Source organism: Choloepus didactylus, chromosome 7 (genome assembly GCF_015220235.1).
Source record: "Choloepus didactylus isolate mChoDid1 chromosome 7, mChoDid1.pri, whole genome shotgun sequence".
In the NCBI taxonomy this organism is placed as follows: Eukaryota; Metazoa; Chordata; class Mammalia; order Pilosa; family Megalonychidae; genus Choloepus; species Choloepus didactylus.
In genome coordinates, this window is record NC_051313.1 from 118479380 (window position 1) to 118495819 (window position 16440).

The 16440-nt window shown below is 49.1% G+C and overlaps 3 protein-coding genes and 1 pseudogene across 4 annotated transcripts; 2 read left to right on the forward strand and 2 right to left on the reverse strand.

Moving 5' to 3' along the window:
• Positions 1-77: 77 nt before the first annotated feature.
• Positions 78-7599, forward strand: WDR46 (WD repeat domain 46). Of its 2 annotated transcripts, XM_037844071.1 has the most exons (15): positions 78-418; positions 526-741; positions 850-930; positions 1075-1187; positions 1307-1394; positions 1594-1655; positions 1926-2030; positions 2132-2282; positions 2405-2540; positions 2655-2754; positions 6112-6425; positions 6550-6644; positions 6804-6899; positions 7093-7206; positions 7321-7599. In XM_037844071.1, the coding sequence occupies exons 1-15, from the start codon at positions 350-352 to the stop codon at positions 7423-7425; spliced, it is 1845 nt and encodes a 614-aa protein (XP_037699999.1). In that variant the 5' UTR covers positions 78-349; the 3' UTR covers positions 7426-7599. The 2 variants fall into 2 exon arrangements, with proteins under 2 accessions (XP_037699999.1, XP_037700000.1); XM_037844072.1 differs by lacking the exons at positions 78-418; positions 1594-1655 and having other exon boundaries at positions 566-741.
• Positions 7600-7939: 340 nt separating this feature from the next.
• Positions 7940-10148, reverse strand: B3GALT4 (beta-1,3-galactosyltransferase 4). The gene is made up of 2 exons (XM_037843868.1): positions 9645-10148; positions 7940-9346 (listed from the first exon to the last, which is right to left on the reverse strand). The coding sequence occupies exon 2, from the start codon at positions 9321-9323 to the stop codon at positions 8169-8171; it is 1155 nt and encodes a 384-aa protein (XP_037699796.1). The 5' UTR covers positions 9324-9346; positions 9645-10148; the 3' UTR covers positions 7940-8168.
• Positions 10149-10175: 27 nt separating this feature from the next.
• RPS18 (ribosomal protein S18) lies at positions 10176-16188 on the reverse strand. The gene is made up of 6 exons (XM_037843869.1): positions 16126-16188; positions 15565-15663; positions 10822-10908; positions 10627-10728; positions 10419-10510; positions 10176-10295 (listed from the first exon to the last, which is right to left on the reverse strand). The coding sequence occupies exons 1-6, from the start codon at positions 16126-16128 to the stop codon at positions 10220-10222; spliced, it is 459 nt and encodes a 152-aa protein (XP_037699797.1). The 5' UTR covers positions 16129-16188; the 3' UTR covers positions 10176-10219.
• Positions 11428-12598, forward strand: LOC119539947 (annotated as a pseudogene).
• Positions 16189-16440: the final 252 nt, after the last annotated feature.

The following is a 16440-nucleotide window of genomic DNA, read 5'->3' on the forward strand; positions in this document are numbered from 1 at the left end:
TAACGCTAGCGTTTTGCTAAAGACGGGACTCGGAAGGTTTTGGGCAAGATGGGAAAATAAAGGCTGGAAAGCAAACTGTACCGTTACTTCGGCTCTGGACCAGGACTTGGCTTTCTTTCTTTCGCAAGAGCTTCATTACTCCGGCGAAAGCCTCTACCCTGGAAGGCGGTGCCAAGGCCTGCCCCGCCCCTCAAGGAAAAGCGCTCCCTCTTTCAACATGGCGCCGGGAGGGCCTCAGACCTGACTCGGTGCTGATTGGTTGAGGGTCAGAGGACTTCCGGGAGTTTCTAAGCCTACAGTAGAACAGCTGAGCGGACTTTGCACGTGGATCGTCAACAGTGTGGGCTTGATGGAGACAGCCCCCAAGCCGGGCGGGGGTGTTCCGCCCAAAAAGAACGAAATTCAGGCCAAGAAGAAGGTAGAGGCCTCCCTGGGGCGGGAAGGGAAGTTTTTAGTTGCGGGGTGATGGGGGGCGGAGGGGAGGGTGTGGGCAGCGGAGCCTCAGGGCCTCTGATCTGCCGGCAGAAACCGCGGCGGTACTGGGAGGGAGAAGATGCTGCTCCGACCGCTGCCGGAGCCTCCCCAGGGCTCCCTCGTAGCAAGAAGAGGAAGCGGGAGCTCCGGCCTCAGAAGCCAAAGAAGACTCATATTCCAAAGAAGTCTCGAATCTCCAAGAAGCCTCAGGTCCTGAAGAAGCCCCGAGGACAAAGGAATGCGGAGCCTCAGGGGAGCTTGTCTGGGGTGAGGCTGGGGCCTGATAGGGTGGCAGGACAAGGCACTTTGTGCTTTGAGGGTGCTGGGGTTGAGGTCAGCCCAAGCCTGTCTGCTAGTCGCCTCCTCCCTGCCCAGGCCCAGGACCCATTCCCAGGCCCTTCTCCCGTCCCTGTTGTGGCGGCCCAGAAGTTCCGTCGCATTGACAGATCCAAAAAGGTGAGGCTTAACCCGAGAGTGGGGAGGGGTTGGAGGCAGGGAGTGTCTGGGTGAATTGGGTGGAGGCCGGGCCAGGTGATTCTCTTGTGACCCGACATATCCTTTGGTTCTTCCTCAACCCCTGCTCTGCCAATGATATTATAGCTACTACATTCTAAGTCCAAAACCCGAAGCAGACTTGAGGTGGCTGAGGCTGAGGAAGAGGAAACAAGTGTCAGAGCTGCTCGTTGTGAGCTGCTGCTTGCTGAGGAACCTGGGTGAGTAGACCCTAATCTGGGCATCCCCAGCTCTTGCTTTGTGGGGCTTCTCTTTCTCATTTCTATGTGGTACATACACTTCATATCAGGAAGATTGCAATCCTAACCCTCTTTTGCAGGTTTCTGGAAGGGGAGGATGGAGAGGACACAGCAAAGATACGTCAGACCGATATCCTGGAGGCTGTGGACATTGCAAGTGCAGCCAAGGTTAGCGTGGGCATGGGGAAGGGGCCAGGGGTTGACTGGTAGTTCAGGGCAAGAGGGATGTGGGGACCAGAAGAGGGAGTTGCTGAAATGAAGTGTTTCTTTGTCGATTCGTTTTTGTTTTTTTTTTTTTTTAAAAAATAAAACAAAACACCCACACAAAAAACAAAAACCAAAAAAAAAAAAATCTTCCCTTTCCCAGCACTTTGACTTGAATCTGCGGCAGTTTGGACCCTATAAGCTGAATTACTCTCGAACTGGGAGGTAATGTTGAATTCCAGTGACTCTTGAACTAAGATATGGTGGTGTCCGCTTAACTGCTTCAGACCTGTCCACCTTAGCAAACAACCCAGTATATGTTGGGGTTGTTGCTGAGGGGAGGGTCCTGTGATTTGCTTAGATGGGAGTGGATACTCTAGAGCAACATCTCTTCTCTCACTTGGAGAGGAAGGGCTGGCTTAGGGCAGACCTCAAATTGTCTGAGTCACAGTGTTTCCCTGCACTGACACTTTGCCTGTCCCCCATTTCTAATAGACACTTGGCTTTCGGAGGGCGTCGGGGTCATGTAGCAGCCCTTGACTGGGTGACAAAGAAGCTCATGTGTGAGATCAACGTTATGGAGGCTGTGCAGGACATACGGTCAGTGACCTCCCTGTCAGTGCTCATGGAGACTGAGACAGCCCATCCCTTTTTGAATGACATTCTGTGACCTCCTCTTCTCTGAACCACTACCTGCCCAGGTTTTTGCACTCGGAGGCACTGCTTGCTGTTGCTCAGAACCGCTGGCTTCACATCTATGACAGCCAGGGCATCGAGCTCCACTGTATCCGCCGCTGTGACCGTGTCACACGACTGGAGTTCCTGCCCTTCCACTTCCTCCTGGTCACAGCTGTGAGTGGCTGGAGCATGGGTACCAGGTTGGCAGCCCTTGACAAGATCGCGCCACCTCTAGGATCAAGGTGGAGGGAGGATAGAGTGCAATCAGGACCGGTCATTCTCTCTCTCTCTCATAGTCAGAGACAGGATTTCTGACCTACCTGGATGTGTCAGTGGGGAAGATAGTGACAGCTCTGAATGCCCGGGCTGGACGGCTTGATGTCATGACTCAGAACCCTTACAATGCCATCATCCATCTCGGACACAGCAATGGTTAGTCCCTGGCTTAGCTTTGACTCTCTGGCCATCCTCACTTGCTTTTCTTCTGTAGATTTAATAACCTCAGCACCTCACCTTTAACTTTAACTCTTCTCCTGTGACTTTCAGGTACTGTGTCCTTATGGAGTCCAGCTGTGAAGGAGCCACTGGCTAAGATTCTGTGTCATCGTGGTGGGGTCCGGGCTGTGGCAGTAGATTCTACAGGCATGTAAGTCACTTGTTTGGGGATGAAGTACTGGGGGTCACAGATGGGGTCATAGATAAGGAAAACAATGTGCCTTTAGGAGCAGAGACTCTGCAGCCAGGTTGCCTGGATTTAACTCCTGGTGTTAACACTTACCAGCTTTGTCACTGTGTGTACAGAAAAGCAAACTTCTGTAAAGGGCCAGATGGTAAATGTTTTAGGTTTTGCAGATCAGTAAGCAAAATTGAGGATAGTATGTAGGTACTTAAATAATAAGAAAGAAAAAAACTTACAAGCTTTTTAGTAATGAAATTCCAAATATAAAAGCAATTGAGTATAACCTTTGTAATATAGGTATTTAAATGAGAATTGAATTCTCTTTTTGAGGATAACAGTTTGCTTAATTGAGATCCAAAGTTAGTGCTCAAACTTGATTGCAAGTGTTCATCTATAAAGAGATTTTACATATTTCATCTTTGAAAACATTTTTTCACACAGACAGGTGATGGGTGGTATGTGAGCCACTCCAAATGCTGTCATTATAACTTGTCACTGCAACTTGCAGTGCCCTGAACAACAGTGTGAAGCATTGAGGTTGCCATACATGGTCTCTATCACAACTAATCAACTGTGCTGTTGTGAAAGTTGGCATGGCTGTGTTCCAATAAAACTTATTCGTGGACACTGAAATTTGAATTTCATATGATTTTCACTTCCCGAAGTTCTGTTCTTCCTTTGATTTTTTTTTTTTCCTTACCATTTAAAAAAGTAAAAACACATTCTAAACTTTTGGGTTGTACAGAAGAAGTGGGGCCAGATTTGGCCTGTGGGCAGTAGTTTGTCAACCCCTGATTTAGCCAAAAAAGCTGTTGTAATAGACATTAAATGACGTAAGGCATATGCAAGGTGCCTAGGAAGTAGGAGCACTGTTATCATCATCATTATCATTAAAGACATTGTTCTCTTTAAGTCTGGCTGGTGATGTGAGTGGGTGGTGGTGTGTCTGATCAGAGTATTTGTATTTTTACAGCTGGTTTGTTTGTCTAGATCTGGGGGACTTTTTTCATGCAAGTTCCAGTGTGTTTTTCTCTTAATTCAGTTTCATTCATCAGGCATTCACTGGGCTTCTGCTGTGTGCTGGGCTGGGTGCTAAGTTTCTGGGGATAGAAAGATGAATCAGCCCCTGAGCCTGTCCTGATGTGGTGGTCTAGTTAAATTTTATTACAGAAACAGGTGGCAGGCAATTTCTGGTCCCTGGACTAGGGGGATGATTGGCCACGTGAGGCCTTTAGTTTCTACTCAGTTGTCTTCTGTTAACCCCAGACTTAATGTGTCCATTACTGGGTAGGTCATTCCACTCTCAGAGTTCCCCATTGCCCGTTCCTTTCCTCCAGTATTGTCCTGTCACCCTGAGTTTGGCTTCTTCTTTGCTTCCTGGCTCTCTACACAGCCTCTGTGTTCCTCAGCTGTCAGTAAGAGCAGGAATCAGAAGCACCATTTATGGAGTGCTTTCTGGGTCCCCAGGCACCTGACGCTTGGGCAGCAGCACTTCATTACTTCTCATGACCACCTGGGAAGGCCTGACTGCTTTTCCCTGGGGGTCCCTCTCAGGTCTGTCTCTCTCCATCCGTGCTGTTGCCCAGGGACATGAGTGCATCCATAGTCAGTTTTTAGTCTCCAGTTCTTCCTCTGTTTTGTGTGTCCTGGGTGCCTGTAAGTTCCTTTCCCTATTTTATTCTGCTCAGGAATCTTCTACATTAAGTATAAATACGTAACCCGATTGGCTTTCAAATTGTTTTAAAGAAAACCACCAACAGGCAAATGTATAGGAAAAGGAAAAGCCTAGTGGCCACCAACTGTAAAAGCCTTCTAGATGCTTGGCTCCCCTGGCCTTCCATAATTTTGTCTTAGTGGACAAGTGATTTGGTGCTGCGATTTTGGTGCTACCAGCCTGGCTCTGGGAAGGTAGGAGGCCTCAGGGCCACTGGACCTTAGCTGTAGCTTGCCCTCCCTGGGCTGCCTGGGTCACTGCTCCTGTGCTTCGGGCTTAATCAGTTCACTGAGGTTTGGTCAACACCTTGAGGCTGAAGAACCGTGGTCCTTGGTCTTATGTCCATCCCTGCTGATAAATTTCCTCATTGATGAGAAGTTCCTCAGACAAGTTCATGGGGCCTTCAGATATGAGGCCTGCCATCTTTGGCAAGAGGCCTTCTGGAAGCTTGGGTGAGGAATGGAGTCTCATAGCTGAGCTGCTGCTTCCAAGTTTAGTAGTACGGTGTTGTGGCCAGTGTCTACTCAAGGGATCCCATAGAAGGGTGAATGTGGGAGATATACTCCTGACTTGTTGGTTGACCAAAGGGTGTGACTGTTATCGCAGGAGCCCTCAGAAATTCCTGACCTCCCTCTGGTGGAGTTGGGCCCCTGATGGTCTTATCAGAAGTCCCCAGCTGGGCCTCTATTTGGCTTCATCATAGGAACTCTTCAGTCCCCTCCTCCTTGGTTCACAGTCCAGGAAAGAGAATCCTTGTCCCCCTTGGGGAACACACACCCCCTGGGTTGGCTGTTTTCCCTTAAGCCTCATTTTCTGAGGAACAACTTAAACATAAAAATACAAACCTCTGCAAGTCAACTACTTATGCAGTGCATGATAGCTGGAGGGGATTTGGTTACCAATTTTGCCCTCCCTACTTTCTAAGTCCCTACTACAATCTTCAACCTGTGATTTTTTTATTGTCAAGGTAATGTTGGGATAATGAGCCATGTGGATCCTTAGTCTGACATTAAGAACTCCCTGCAATTTTCCTCTCCTGATTTTCCTGGCCATATTTCCAACTAATCCTGAAAACAAACTTCTACTTCCATCTCATTGTCTCCACACCCTGGTAATTCATTTATACCCACCTTTCCCGTGAAGCCCCCCTGACTTCTTCACTTGGGTCTTTCCTTTTGCTGAGCTGCTTTGCTGTCTCTGTCTATGCAATGAAATATCATTTTTGAGTATAGATTGTCACGTTTTCTCCATTTGTTTTGCATGTCTTGAGAGGGGAGTGTGGTGTTAATGGGTAAGAGGGCAGACACTGAAGAAACAGGCCTGACTTGAAGTCCAGCTGTAATTCTCACTAACCCTTATTTCCTTTCTGAGCTTCAGTTTCTCCATAGTACAAGGGACATAAAAATAGTGCAGAGTTGTATGAGGCTTAATTTAGAGGATCCCTTTAGAGCGTTTGGCATGATAGTGGTGGCTATTATTATTATTATTAGTCTTTTCCCCACCAAACTCATTGCCTAAAGGACAGAGGCTGTGTCTTCATTGATTCTGGGGTTGGCCACAAGACTGCTTGGTAAACCCATACTGACAGATGAATTGACCCCTGTCCCCAGGTACATGGCCACCTCTGGCCTGGACCACCAGCTGAAGATCTTTGACTTGCGAGGGACGTTCCAGCCTCTGAGTGCTCGAACCCTGCCTCAGGGAGCAGGGCATCTCGCGTTCTCCCAGCGGGGACTGCTGGTTGCAGGAATGGGTGATGTGGTCAACATATGGGCAGGGCAGGGCAAAGCCAGCCCACCCTCCCTGGAGCAGCCCTACCTCACCCACCGGCTCTCAGGCCACGTACATGGCCTTCAGTTCTGCCCCTTTGAAGACGTGCTGGGGGTGGGGCACAGTGGGGGCATCACCAGCATGCTGGTCCCTGGTGAGTAGATCAGGGCTTTGGTTCAAAGTGAATGAACTGGATGGAAGTTTGTCCCTGAGACAACAGGGAGTGAGGGGTTTGATTGGGTTCTTTCTTATGGCTCTGTGCTCCACCCTCCCTCCAGGGGCTGCTGAGCCCAACTTTGATGGCCTGGAGAGTAATCCATACAGGAGCCGGAAGCAGCGCCAGGAGTGGGAGGTGAAGGCCCTGCTGGAGAAGGTGAGATGTGCCTACACGGGGCTAGGGCTAGAGCAAGCTTCCCAGGGTGAAGTGTTGCCTGGGAAGAGTGGGCTTCAGCACCCTCCCTGGCTTCTGTCCCTCTTTGGTGCCACCCTCCTGTGGCTGTCACTCATTCCTGTCTTTCTGTGACACCCTCAGGTACCTGCAGAGCTCATTTGTCTGGACCCACGGGCTCTGGCAGAGGTGGATGTCATCTCTTTGGAGCAGGAAAAGAAGGAGCGGATAGAGAGGCTGGTGCGGAGTGGGCTCTGGCATGCCCACCCCAAACACACCCACACATACCCTGAGCACCCAGGCCCCTGCCCCCACATCCTTTCCTCACCTTAGGCCTGTCCCCAGAAATGTGGCCCAGAGACGGGTACTGCTACAGTTCTCTGCCTCTGAGGATATTATAGACTTTTACTCCTGTCCCTGTCCCCTTCCTCAGGGCTATGACCCCGAGGCCAAGACTCCCTTTCAGCCAAAGCCAAAGCAGAAGGGCCGCAGCTCCACGGCCAGCCTGGTGAAGAGGAAAAGAAAGGTCATGGATGAAGAACACAGGGTAAAAGAGCACTGGTGGGTGGACCAAGCCCCACTGGCTGCTCCCTCCTGCTTCTGTTTGGGCCTCTGGCCTTGCCAGCCTTCCACTTCTCACTTTGCCCATTTCCACTCCCAGGACAAGGTCCGCCAGAGCCTTGAGCAGCACCAGGAGAAGGAACAGGAAAAGGTGGCCAAACCCGTGGGGGCCCGGCCGTCTGCCCTGGACAGATTTGTGCGCTGAGCCCAGCCCCAGGGTGGCCTGGAAACAACAACCTCTCCCAAAGATCATCTCTGGAGAAATGACCCTGTTTCCTGGAATGGGGCGGGGGGGACACTCTGCCCCTTTCTCCAACTGGGAGTGGATAGCTGGCTCCTGGGGTGGACTGGTAATAAAGAGGAGGGTGATTTTTTTGGATATGTATGTGGATCATCCTGCGGCCTTGGTCCCCTCCCCTTTGCCCTGCAGTTGGCTGTGTCGCTATTCTAGGATCATGGGTCTTGCCTCCCCACCCCCACTCCCACCCACCTTGCGGTTGCTCTGTCTTAGTCTTCCCTTTCAGGTGCATTCTTCCTCATAGAGGCTGTCCTCCCACATCCCTGGAGATATTCTTGCCATCCAGTATGGTTTGGCAGCCTCTGGGACTCCTCAGTCTTGTTTTTGGGGGTCCTAGTGAAAACAGTACTGCAGTTGAAGAAGTGAAGAGACAAAAGTTTATTGAACTCATTCCCCTCTCCTGCCCTGGCTGGAGAGAACAACCCTGGCAATTTTTGCTATTATTGATGACCGTCTTCAGGGCTGGCAGGCCAGGCCCCTGGGTTTCTTCAATGTCCCTCAGTTTTGCAGTGCCAGACTGAGGATCTGGTGTGAAAAAACTGATCAGCTGCAGCCAGCTAAGGCCTTGTCTTGGGCCTGGGAGAGACAAGGTCCTGGGGGTACAGGCTGGACCCGTGGCTCCTCACTCCTCTCCTGGGACCCAGTCACACTCAGCTGTGAAGCCAGGCTATTACCCGACACCGCAGGATACCTAGGACTCCTTGGAGCCAGGAGCAGAAAGGTGTAGTCCTTTCCCTTTCAGGGCCATCCACCAGCTTCCAGGCCTGCTGCATCGTCCAGGGGTCCAACTTGTGGGATGTCAGCAGGAATTTCCCATAGCAGCACCGGTCCAGGGGATAGTTGGTAGCACCGGCCAGCCTGACAGAGTGGGTTAGGATAAGGCCTCCTCTTTGGGCACTTACCCCCACAAAGACATCCTCCAGTGGCAAAAGGGGTACCTGGCTGGCCACCCTCAAGATGAGCTCCACTGCGGAAGCTGACAGTACATACCCTGTGCCGGAGGCATAGGGTGGGAAGGGGCCCCAGGTGGGAGGCCATTGCTGGTCTGATACTTGGTGCCGGCCCCCTGGTGTTCTAGAGGGGTACACCCGCCAGTGCACACGGCCCAAGTACAGGAGAGGCATGGGCTTGGTGCTAAAGGCTGGGCCTCTTTGTTCCTGGGCTTCATCTCCAACTCCAGCCCCTCTCTTGGGGTCCATGCCCCTCTCCCATTGCTCCCAATGGCCACCTCTCTTGACCAGTTCTGATACAAGTTCCGGGACGTTGACATACACATCATCATCAGTCTTGAGGATGTAGCGGGCCATGGGGCAGTGTTTGTAGGCCCAGTTCAGCCCACTGAGGGTCTTGAGGGTGAGGTTGCGGTAGGAGTCCTGGAAGGCGGCCTGCATGATGTCCCCCTGGGCTGCGGACTCCAAAGCCAGGTCGTTGATGTGGTTGTCCCAGTTGGGCTCCTGTCTCCACGACTCCCCTAGCAGGAAGAGAGTCTGCACCCTGAGTCCCCGAGCCTTGCGCAGACCACCCCATGAGGCTCGAATGGCATTTCTCTGGTTCAGGTTCTCTGGGGCCGTGCACACCAAGATTAGCAGGAAGGGAGGGACGCCAGCACCCCTGCACGCCTCCCTGTTGGGGATGAGGAGACGCGGCAGGGCCAGGGGCGGTCCTAAAGGGGCCGCGGCCGGGGCCGGGAGCAGCGAGTGTAGCGAGAGGCTCAGCAGCTCCTCTCCGATTCCTCCAAGGAGGGTCCAGACAATCACTAGCAGCAGGGCGGCAAGAAGAAGGCGGCGGAAGAAGCTGAGGGGCATGATGTGGCGCGGTCAGAGGGGATCTGGAGGGAAAGGGAGGGCGGTTAGAGGGACAAAGCCCAGCTCCCCCTACCCTGGGCTGAGCCCCGGCCGCACCGGGATCGAGCGGGCCGAGTACCGGCTCCCAGGTCTGCGGCAGAAGATGCCCTGCTGAGGCGCGGGAGGCAGCGCGGCCAGGGACCACCGCCGGGGCTACGGGGACGGCTAGCTTGTGGTCGCGCAGCCCCAAATCCGGGCTCCATGGCTGGCCGATTGCTGTGCCCTGCCGTCCCTCCCGCCATTTTCCTGCCCCCCTTTGCCGGGAGGTCGCACTGCGCTTACATGGTCCCCACCGGAAACACTCCAGCAGCGCGGCGGAATCCAGGCCCGGAAACAAAATGTGGAAGCACGTTACGCAGCAGCGCCAGTTGCAGTATCGGGAGCCCAATACTTGTCGCTGCCCAGATAAAAACCCAAAGGAGTTTATAGATACTCCGCCCTCATTTTCTGACCTCGGGACTAGCGCGGGCAAGGCCTGCGAATACTCACCCAAGGTGTAACTTACACTCAGCCACATACACATGTCACAAAAGCTCCACGTGGAACTGGTTGTCTTGAAACTGATCTGGGCTCTCCCTCAAGGCTGGGAGTGTTGTTCCCTCTCCCCCAGGGTCCACACCGCTAAAGGGTTACTTCTGGCGACTGGACAGCAGCAAGACCTCTTTAATGGAGACCAAGGCAATGTTTAGGTAGCTGGTTGAGTGTTATGTTTCCAGTGAACAAAAAGGGACAAATGACCAAAAAGGTGCCAGCATGAGATGCCAACATTCTGTATTGGTGTCATCAAAAGAATGGAGAGAATCACAAAGGAAGCCATAGGTGTATAAATGATTTATTAATAGACAAGGCCTAGAGACTTATTTCTTCTTGGACACACCCACAGTGCGACCGCGGCGGCCAGTAGTCTTGGTGTGCTGGCCTCGGACACGAAGGCTACAGGTAAGAAAAGGGAAGGGTCACAGGTCATGAACAGTGCAAAGGCTTGGGAAGAGGAAGATTAGGCATTAGGGTCAGGCTGAGAGGCTACGGTGAGACAAGATCTCCATTACCACTCACCCCCAGAAGTGGCGCAGCCCTCTGTGGGCCCGAATCTTCTTCAGTCGCTCCAGATCTTCACGGAGCTTATTGTCCAGACCGTTGGCCAGGACCTGGATTCAGAAGAGGGTGAGTGAAGTCTGTCTTACCTCCCCAACCTATATCCGATTCTCATTGGAATTCTTGTCTTCTATCCTTTCCCCCAACCCTCCCATCTCCACACACACACCTGGCTGTATTTTCCATCCTTGACGTCCTTCTGTCTGTTCAAGAACCAGTCTGGGATCTTATACTGGCGTGGATTCTGCATAATGGTGATCACACGTTCCACCTGGCAGGCAGAACAAGGGTCAGACTCCCGGGATGACCCAAAAACCCTCACTTCTGAGATAGGCCCAACCCACAGCTCCTTCCTTGTCCTCACCTCATCCTCAGTGAGCTCTCCTGCCCTCTTGGTGAGGTCGATGTCTGCCTTCCTCAGCACCACATGAGCATACCTTCGCCCCACACCCTGAGGTGAAATATTTTATAAGTTAGGTCTGATTTCAGTTGGCACACAAAGTTAGGGCTGGCAATAATCTTTACATTTTCCCAGATCACCCTTTCCAGATACAAAAATAAAGCCTAACCATTTTATAGAAAGGAGAAAATAATTTTGTGTAGCGGCAGGGCTGGACCAAAATAGAAAACATGGGGTAGATGACTGACAACTTAAAAGCAGGATCTTTTCTTCTCTCACAGTACCCAGCATATTGCAGTTATCAACGTTGGTTGACTGGTTAAGACACTGCAGCAGGATCTGAAATTGGTACCATCTGATTCCTGCACTGTGAAGGACAAAGGGACTAGCTCTCAAAGCTGATGCAGGATCAAAACAGTAAGACCAGACTCACAATTAGTGGGTGAGTGGGAGGTGGGGTGGGGGCAGCATAGCAGCCTCCTTATACAGGAACTGCCTCCAACGCCAGTACTGGAGCTGCCAGCCTTGCAGTGGTGTGTTCTAGGTCAATATAAGGTATCTGATGTCAAAGTCTCATTAAACATGGCCACACATTCATTATGTGTTTCCTGATGCACGCAAAGAATTTGAAGAACAAGGTTAACAGGTAGTGTCTTCCCCAGCAGATGTAGCTGAAAAAGCTGACAGAATATTATAATGCTCCCCACAAGTATTACCACAACTGAAATTTATTCTGGAACTAAAGGAATCCTAAAGAAAAGTGAACAAAGATTCCAGAACTATTGATTGGCCAAAGATGTTGAGAAAATCAGAGCAGTTTTCATGGATGCCTGTTCCTAGTGGTGTGGGAGATGTTCAGTCTGGGAACCTCACAGTTGCTGAGGTGCATGGACTCCAGTGGGGTGTACTGTGGAGGTGTTGGAACTGGGCAGGCTGCAAAGATCTGCGACAACTTGCTTCTGGTAATTAGTATGATTAGAACTGCTTAAGCTATGAATCTTGGAATCAGGCTAGTTTCACCCAAAACCAACGGCTAAAATCCTAAATATGAGCTTAAGACAGTGTTGGTCAAGGGACACTTACAATACTCTACCCGGGATGATGGTTTGAGTTCCCTTGGCTAACTGGATTTGAAGCAATACTCATGGTCAAGGATGTGGGATTAGCAGAAGACTCTGGTACCAACAAGAGCCTGATCCTTCAGGGCAGTCTGGCCCCGTCAGATCTACAGGATGTGTGTAAAGGGCTACTAAAGACTGTGTTCCAGTTCCTATGAGAGGAGACCCTGAGTTTGTCCTTTAGCTGTGGACACTGCTGGAAACCCACAAGTAAATGGGTTTAATCAAAGGTCATCAGGCTACTTTTGGTTGTCTAAGTCACAGTAAACCCTAGGATTTTGCAGCCATGTCTAACTTATTTTTTAGTAGTATATTAGCAAAAATAAAACCTAACTATTTTTCCAACAGGATGAAACCCATCTTAAATGAAAGAAACTGATGTGAGGAGAGAAATTAAAGTCCAGTGAATTACTCCTTGCATCCCTTAGGAAGCTTGTCCTGTTAACAAAGCAAAGTGGTGATAGTCTTACGTTATTGAGGTTGCGGATTTTTTTCCAGAGTGTAGATAAAGCACACAAACTTGCTGCTACGTACTTTATAATTTGGATTCAGTTATAGTATCTCAGTGTGTCCTTCTTGTTATAACTCCCAATGCTCAGCAAACTTGCTTTTTATATTTTCACTTCCTTGTACATCCTTATTATGTATTTTTGAACCTCAAAAGAATGACATTTTTAGACCTGTTCCAGAGCCAATGATGATACTAACTTTAGATTATGTTATTCTAAATAAAATCACATTATTTTGATTAAAAAAAAAAAAAAAGCCACAAAAACCCAGCAGACTCTTGTGAGTTGAGAGGGTTGATTAAATTATAATACTGTTAGTTGCTCAGGGTCTCTAAACATCAAAATTCTTTTGGCAGGTCACTGCATCCCCATGATCAAAGTCTTCCGAAATCACCAACTTCAACATCAAGAGCCTGATCCTTCAGGGCTGTCTGGCACCATCAGATCTACAGGATAAGTGCAAAGGGCTAATAAGGACAAAATCATTTGCCCAGAGATGACCATGCCTCTGGGAGCTAACTGTCCAAATCAAACTCAAAACAAACTAATGCTCACACTGGTGCCATGACACCAACGCCAGCATAGGTGCCCCTCACCATCTGAACTCATGAACAAAGAGTGTGGATAGTGTGGATAGTGAAGGATAGTGTACTAGGTTTAAGAGCTAGCATAACTCCCAAATTTATGTCCACCGAAAACCTCAGAATGTGACCTTATTTGGAAAGAGGGTTATTTACCAATGTAATTAGTTATGATAGGTCATATTGGATTAGAGGCAACACGGGGAGGAAGGAGGCCATGTTAACAACAGGCAGAGTGGAGAGATGCAGCCATAAGCCAGGGAATGCCACGGATTGTCAGCAACCACCAGAAGCTACGAAGAAGGTAGGAAGGATTCTTCTCTAGTCTTCAGAGGGAGTGTGGTCCTCCTCTGACACCCTGATCTCAAGTCTTCTGGCCTCAGAACTGTGAGAATTGGTTGTTTCAAGCCACCAACCTGTGGTAATTTGTTATGGCAGCCCAAGGAAACTAATAGATATTTCCTTTCCGTTAAGTGACCTAGGAAACCAAATTATCAAGAGGTTGCTTCACAAGAGTTTAGGGTCTTTGAGTCACTCTCAAATTTTCTGAAATATTTACCAATGAAATATTATATCTGAGACTTGCTTCAACATGGAACATGGGCATAGATGAAACAAGATTTCAGATTTTTAGCTAGATGATGCATCCGTGGGAGTTTATTCTCTCTACATTTAAATATTTAAAAACTTCCATAATGAAGTTTTTAAAAAGTTGCTGTCAAGCTAAGATTTTGAAGGCCCTGTTTATTGACTCTTAACTTGGCTTGCTAACTTAAGTTAGACCCCTAGATCCCAGTTTCTCTGCCTTAACGGACCACCCCTGCTCTCTTCACCTCGTCTCCATCTACAAAAACATGCAAGGGACCATCGCTTTTTCATTTTTGCAGTCTAAGGGCCATATAATAGAAGAGTCGATACCAACCTATTAAATCATTACACCCCATCCTGTTATCACCATGATTTAGGGGAAGGGGTGAAGACCAAAACACAAGTGGAAACCAAACATCGAGGAAAGGATCCTGTTACCTCTCACTTATTCATCCTTCCCTGGCTAATCAATCTGCTCACCATTCCTTTAACATCTTTGAGGAACCTCTCCCCATATTCATCTCCTTTCCTGCTCTACCTTTCTTCCAATTTCCATGAATTACTCTCCCCTTTCCAGATCCTTAACAAAGAAGCACCTCCAAGCTTTAGTTCTATCACCAAGGGAAGAGGTAGCTCCTTTCCTCAGTACTCACCCACCACGATCGATCTCATCACAGGCTCTCCAAAGTAACAAACTGCCTTGGTTAAATGCAGTTTTTCCACACATTTAAGTTGACTACAAAGGTTATGACACACATTTAACAAAAATTACAAATACAATACCAGCCAAATTCAAAGAGTCAGGAAAGACATTTTCATTACTCCAGGAAAAGAGGCAGAGAGGAAAGGCTTAACACTGTCCCTATTAACCATGCTCACCTTTTATATTCGCTATCTCACTTAAGCCACCCAGCAACTCTGCAGTAGGTATTTCAGCTAATACTGCCTTACTAGTTTCATAGAATGTCAAACAGAAGCATTAAGCTCCTTCTAAACTTAATAAAAGCTCTGCTCCCTGTACAGAATGAAAAAAATGGGGGAATTTGAAGAAACTTGTAAGTGAAAGCCAGGACTCACTGCTTTAAATTTCACCCCCTCTATGAAGTACGTCAGTTTACTTTAAATTCCGTAAAATTAGACAACAGTATCCCTAGTACCACTCATTCCCTAATTCTGAATGAACACCTGCAATGACCCACAAGTTGGAGATTGTGAGCTAAACAGGCCTTGCCCTGACCCCAGGAATGTACACGTACTGGTAGGCTAGGAAGACACTCAGCTATTTCCAACTTAAAATTTTTAATAAAAAGGATAGTTACGATGTCCCCACTTGGAAGGCCAACAGTTCATTAGACTGGGTGAAGGGAGCTATCCAAACTCGCATTTATTTTTACCTCTGGCAGCTGAGTATAAAATGCCCCTCTCAGACTAGTGACACCTCTCCCACCCCCTAAATGCAGTTTTCTTCACAATTAGAATTTGTTGGCACCTGTACTCAATCCTCAAGATGTACAATTATCATCTAATTTTCAGGGCATGTAGATTTATCAATAATGGTTGTTGGTATGATGCACTTGGGAATTAAAAAGAAACTAAATCTAGAATGGATCTTATAAGCTGAAGGCACAGGAAACAGCCTGAAGGAAGCAATTTCAAGTAGACAACCATACTCAGCCCACCCACTCCCAACCCCGATGGAATCATTCTGGATTGACCTTAGACTACTCTCTGGCTTTCGTTATTAACATCAGTGATTCCTGGTAAGGGGATTATTTCCTCAATTATATGCTTGCTTTGATAACCCAGCAGCCAACATGACCTGGATCGCCTCCTTAACTTTGCCTCATAGGACCTAACAACACAAGGTACATTTACATTTATTTGTAGTCCCTACTCCTTACCCTACTTTACCTTAATGGCAGTGATGGCAAAGGCTATTTTCCGACGCCCATCGATGTTGGTGTTGAGTACTCGCAAAATGTGCTGGAACTTCTCGGGGATCACTAGAGACTGATTGAAAGAGATTGGGGGAGAAATCAGACACCATGAGCTACCATCACACTAAGGTACCGAAGGCGAATGAACAACTTCTACGAAAAACGTAAAAATTGTAACACAGGGAGCAATGACCGCCCGCCCTTCAGGTTTTCACACCACAGTAAACTCCTTAGTCCTGCAGACAAGCAGGAAAAAGGAGAGGTCAAGTTCCCTGATCGTTCCCAGAAGTACACTCCGCGTGGCGGACGCCGGAGGTCAAAGCCTTTCGCCGCTTTCGTGAGCCCGGGAGCGACCCTTCCTTGGGCCCCGCTCTCCGGAATTGTAAGTCTCTGGTCGTCCCTTCCCAAGGGAGCGATCCATGGCTCCACACAAAGTTGCAGGCCCCTAGGTTAAGGTGTTCTCGGTCCTCTGAGAGCAGATCTTCCCTGCCCTGGTTCCGATGTTACCGGATCCGGGTAAGAACTCCAAGCTTACCATGGCTGCAACAACAACGGCGCGTACGCCTTCTGTGGAAGAGAGAGCGGAAGTGACACAATATACTTATATAGCTATCAGGAGGAAGGGGTGGGGCTACCTAAGGCGCGACACTTCCGGAAACGTCTCGGCACCAGGCGACTCAACCACTAAGTGGCTGGCTTGAGCGCCAAAACTTCCGGCGCAGTCTCTTCTTTACGGTCCGTAAAGTTCTTCGGTGTGGCAGCAGCGACGGTTCCGGCATGAGCTTGTTCCTGAGACTTCCCGTAGTGCCATTTATGTCTGGGTGAAGTGGTTAGAGCTGAAAGGGAAGAC

Coding starts and splice junctions, on each gene's coding strand:
- B3GALT4 (XM_037843868.1), bottom strand. CDS start 9,323: ATGCCCCTCAGCTTCTTCCGCCGCCTTCTTCTTGCCGCCCTGCTGCTA.
- RPS18 (XM_037843869.1), bottom strand. Junction 10,909..15,564: donor TTGCCATCACTGCCATTAAG/GTAAAGTAGGGT, acceptor ATTTCACCTCAG/GGTGTGGGGCGAAGGTATGC. Junction 10,511..10,626: donor AGGATGGAAAATACAGCCAG/GTGTGTGTGTGG, acceptor TTCTGAATCCAG/GTCCTGGCCAACGGTCTGGA.
- WDR46 (XM_037844071.1), top strand. CDS start 350: ATGGAGACAGCCCCCAAGCCGGGCGGGGGTGTTCCGCCCAAAAAGAAC. Junction 419..525: donor AAATTCAGGCCAAGAAGAAG/GTAGAGGCCTCC, acceptor ATCTGCCGGCAG/AAACCGCGGCGGTACTGGGA. Junction 6,426..6,549: donor CACCAGCATGCTGGTCCCTG/GTGAGTAGATCA, acceptor CCCTCCCTCCAG/GGGCTGCTGAGCCCAACTTT.